The 5,000-nt window shown below is 39.9% G+C and overlaps 2 protein-coding genes across 11 annotated transcripts in view; one reads left to right on the top strand and one right to left on the bottom strand.

Moving 5' to 3' along the window:
• The window catches only part of LOC307256516 (scavenger receptor cysteine-rich domain-containing protein DMBT1-like), a 394,296-nt gene that overhangs the window by 225,493 nt on the left and 163,803 nt on the right, over positions 1 to 5,000 (top strand). The window lies entirely within an intron of this gene.
• sil1 (SIL1 nucleotide exchange factor) overlaps positions 1 to 5,000 on the bottom strand; it is a 14,318-nt gene that overhangs the window by 4,856 nt on the left and 4,462 nt on the right. For both annotated transcript variants that reach the window (XM_080035530.1, XM_080035531.1), the window contains exon 6: positions 13 to 90. In XM_080035530.1, coding sequence (XP_079891656.1) covers positions 13 to 90 — 78 coding nt within the window. The remainder of the gene's footprint in view (positions 1 to 12; positions 91 to 5,000) is intronic.

Here is a 5,000-nt window from a genome sequence, read left to right as displayed (position 1 = left end):
GTGTGTGTGTACCTGAACATCTGTCTCCACCATTAGATCCAGATGAGCCAAGTCTTTCTTCAACTCCTCGATCGAACGAAACTGAGATTTCTACAAAACGGCACAAAGACAGAAAAGTTACGCAATGTTGCTTTAAAGTACAAATATAGTGGAAATGTTTGGAGTTCCGGTTACGCCATGTTGGAGTAGGCAGCGCGGCACCTCAGCTCCCGACAGTCAAGTTTGAAAATTCCCCTAAAAACTCGAAACTTAAACTTTATAAATACAGAATTGCTGACATGAGTGGGAAGAAGAAGTCAAGGAGTCGGAAAAACCGAATCAACACGCCGAAAATCGCGGAGAACAGTGAAATGGAAGACACGCTTGCTGCATGCGAAACTGATGAAGACGGCCGCCATGAAAATTCAGGCGAGTCAGGCAACGAGGCCGAGACCCTCTCGGGCTTACAAAATATAAGCAAGGAGATAAGAGGGATGAAAACTGAGATGAAAGAGCACTTTAACTCGTTTGGGGAAACGTTGCGACGTGACATGAAAGCGGACTTTGAAAACTTCAAGCAAGGAATAGACCAAAGATTCACTTCATTAGCCACCGAACAACAACTACAACACGGAAGAGTGACCGAGGCGGAGTCGCGGTTGGAAAAACTTGAGCACTGGGCGCAGGAAGCAAATGAAGCCCTCTTGCTCTCACTCAAACAACAAAAAGTCCTACAAGAAAAGCTCACCGATCAAGAATCAAGATCGAGGCGAAATAACATTCGCATTTACGGAGCTGCAGAGGGGGCGGAGGGTGAGTCGGTCATCAAGTTTGTGGAAACTATGCTCAAGCGTGAGCTTTCTCTACCGGGGGACTGTAATTTACGCATACAGAGAGCTCACCGATCACTCGCACAGAAACCTGCAGAGGGTGCCTTGCCCAGGCCTATTATTGTGAACTTTCTGGAGTTTTCTACAAAAGAGAGAATCCTGAGAGAAGTGTGGAGAAAGAAAATTCACCTGGGAAATAAAGCCTTGTCATTTGACCATGACTACGCTTCAGAGATTGTGCTGAAAAGGAAACAATACAACCCCGCCAAACGAGCCCTACATGAGAGAGGAATCAGATTCCAGACGCCCTTTACCAGGATGCGGATCCATTGGGACACGGGCACACGGACGTATGACAACCCGAAGGAGGTGAGGGACGAGCTGGAGAGGCGCGGATTCGCGGAGGGGATGCCTCCTGCACCGGCGGCGGTGGATGATACATCACGGGAGGCGAGGCTCAGCATGGCGATGGATTGGCAGCGCAAGGAGGGGACACGGAGGAGCAACGCGACTACAGCACTGCGGGCGAAGGAGAGGCTGCAAGAGTTTCAGAGATCCGATAATTGACATATTAAGCCGTGAAATGGGAAAAACAGTTCGGTAAGAATGTTCTTTTATAATTGTTGTATAGGATAGTTTTGGAACCCGAGGGATGCGCAACATATCGACTCCATGTTTATTTATCGTAACAGTCGGGAGCTGGGTGTTATAAGATGTACATGGCGTACATGAACGTTGGACTCATTTAGTATGACTGTAACCCACACCGTAGGCGCAGACGTCATTTCTAAATTAGGGCCCTCTTCTTATAAGAGGATTTCCCCTCGATCTACCAGCGGGATCGTCACTCTGGAGGGACTGAAGATTCCCTCCTTTTGGAGCTCAGCTGTTTGTTTGTTTGTTTCATGTTCATGTTCAGGTGGGGCCACTGCTGTTTTATTTTTTCTCCCTTCTCTTCTTTGTCCACATAAATGACACAGTGTAATATTGTGAAGATAGCATCCTTAAATGTTAACGGGCTCAACAATCCAGTCAAAAGAGCAAAAGTACTAGCCAAAATGAAAAAGGAAAAGAACCAAGTGATTTATTTACAAGAAACTCATTTGTCCAAGCAAGAGCATGACAAATTAAAGAAGTTTGGATATAAAAACACTTTTTTCAGTGCTTTTGAAAAGGGGCCCAAAAGAGGGGTGGCCATATTGATATCTAATTCCCTCAATTTCGAAGTCACAAAAGTATTAAAGGATAAAGAGGGTAGATACGTTATAGTAAAGGGGAAAATAGAGAATAATGTGGTTACCTTAATCAATGTTTATGTACCACCCGGTACTGATAAATCCTTTTTACAACAACTGTTTGAAACAATAGCTCTGGAGAGTGAGGGAACACTAGTTTGTGCTGGGGACTTTAATTTGATTTTAAATGCTAAACTTGATTCAACTAACAATAAGAGGATCAGGACCCCGCTATCCAGACTGGTCAGTACCTGCCTAACAGAGCTTGGGATGTTAGACGTATGGAGGGAACTTCACCCCCTGGAAAGGGATTACACTCATCTTTCAGCACGTCACTCTGAATATTCTAGAATAGACTACTTCTTTATGAACAAAACTGATAGACACAAGATTGAGAATTGCAGCATTGGGGTAACAGACTTGTCAGATCATAGTATAATTTATCTAAGCATACATTTGAATGGAAGGCGTAGAAATACGTTATGGAAGTTAAATGTGGGCATGATAAATAATAGGGAAGCAAAAGAGGAAATTAAAAAAGAAATTAAAAATTGCATAGAAGAGAACAATGATGGTCTAGTTGATTCAACCATACTGTGGGATACATTAAAAGCAGTTATGAGGGGGAGGCTAATAGCAAGGGCAGCATACCAAAAAAAGGTTAGACTGGGAAACTATGAGAAATTGATTACCAAATTGAGAAATTTAGAACACCAACACAAAAACAATAAAGATGGGTCAATATTACAGCAGATATCATTAACCAGGCAACACATAGATGATATTCTTAGTGACGAGATAGAGAAAAAACTGCGGTTCACTAAACAAACTTATTATGAATCTGGCCCTAAAGCGGCTAAATATCTAGCGCGGCGTCTTAAAGTACAACAACAATCCTCAACAATCCATAAGATTTGGGACCCCCAGACAAAACAAATATTATATAAACATGAAGAAATAGATAATGTGTTCAAAAACTACTACAAAGAATTATATTCACAACCTCCAGCAGAAGAGGAACATAAAATAAAAGAATTTCTTAATTCACTGGATTTACCGTGTATAGGGGAAGCACAAAATGAAAAATTAACTTCTAGCATCACCAAGAAGGAATTAGATGACGCGATTAGTAGATTAAAAACAAACAAATCGCCTGGTAGCGATGGATTCCCGAATGAATGGTATAAGACTTTCAGAGAGGAATTGTCTCCCCTTCTCCTCAACTCTTTTAATTTGACACTTAATCAGGGAAAGCTTCCACCTTCCTGGAAGGAGGCTGTAATATCAGTTATCCCGAAAGAGGGCAAAAATAAAGAATATTGTGAGTCCTACAGACCTATTTCCATTCTTAATGTGGACTACAAATTATATACTTCTATTATTTCTAAAAGGATAGAACACTTCCTGCCAGATCTTATTGATGAAGATCAGACAGGGTTTATCAAGGGTCGGCAGACTCAAGATAACATTAGGCGCACATTACATATTATAGACCACACTCAAAAACAGGAAGTTAATGCATTATTAGTCAGCCTTGACGCAGAAAAGGCTTTTGACCGTGTTAATTGGAATTTTTTGTACCAGGTATTAGAGAAATTTGGATTTAATACACAAGCAATACAGTGCATTAAAACTCTTTACCAAGAGCCAACAGCAAGGATTAAAATTAATGGTAATTTAACTGATAGATTTACTCTACAACGAGGGACTCGCCAAGGTTGCTGTCTTAGCCCCACTCTGTTCGCGTTTTATGTTGAGCCCCTGGCACAATTGATCAGACAGAGCAAAGGTTTGAAAGGTATTCAAATAGGAGGGCAGGACCATATTATTGGATTATTTGCTGATGATGTCATCGTGTTCCTTCAAGAACCAGATAGATCATTTCCCAACTTAATGTCGATCTTAGAGGAATTTGGCCGGTACTCAGGATATAAATTGAACGTAGCAAAGACTCAAATTCTCTCGTCACACTACTTCCCTGCCCCGAAAATAAGAGAAAAATACAAGATTAATTGGAAGGCAAAAACAATTAAATATTTGGGTGTGGTAATTGCAAAGAAACTTGATAAAGTATTTGAGATTAATTATAACCAAATTAACGCCAGTATTCAAGAGGATTTCAGAAGATGGTCGGCCTTCCCACTGGACTTTGGCTCACGAATTGAGGTTATTAAAATGAATATATTGCCAAGATTGTTATATTTATTTCAATCTATTCCACATATAATTTTAGAAACCCAGTTTAAAACCTGGGACAAATGGATATCCAGATTTATATGGGCTGGTAAGAGGCCAAGAGTAAAATATAAAACACTGCAGTTAAGTAAGGATGAGGGAGGATTATCTGTGCCTAATTTAAGGGAATACTTTTTTGCAGCGCAATTGAGGTTTTTAGTATGTGCATCCTGCCCTCTATACAATGCGAAATGGAAAGATATAGAAAATATCATAGAAACATTTCCAGTTCATGCTACATTAGGAGATAAAGGGAATAAATTACATCAAAACAGCCAAAATGAAATTATTAAACAAACATTGAATATTTGGTGTAAAATTGTCAAGAAGTACAACATGGAGGGAGATGCCAAAATATTAATTTGGCCGGCACTAGATCCTAAATTCAAACCAGGAACCATAGATGTCGGATTCAGACAATGGTGGGATAGGGGCATAACAGCGTTATGCACTTTGACCAAAGGGAATATATTTAAGAATTTTGAAGAACTACAGAAGGAATTTGAATTAGGAAATAGAGATTTTTACAAATATTTACAAATGAGAGATTATTATGATAAAGAGATCAGACCTGAATTATCTGAGGAAGGCAATGAAGTTATTAATGTTTTCATTAAAGCCTATAAAGAGGGCAGTAAAAAAGTAATTTCCAAACTATATCAGGGTCTTCAAAAACAGAAAGGAAACAATACTGAATATATTAAGCTAAAATGGGAAAAGG

The sequence above is a fragment of the Ammodytes marinus genome (assembly GCF_949987685.1).
Source record: "Ammodytes marinus genome assembly, chromosome: 10".
NCBI classification, from domain to species: domain Eukaryota; kingdom Metazoa; phylum Chordata; class Actinopteri; order Uranoscopiformes; family Ammodytidae; genus Ammodytes; species Ammodytes marinus.
This window is presented reverse-complemented; position numbering and strand designations above follow the sequence as displayed.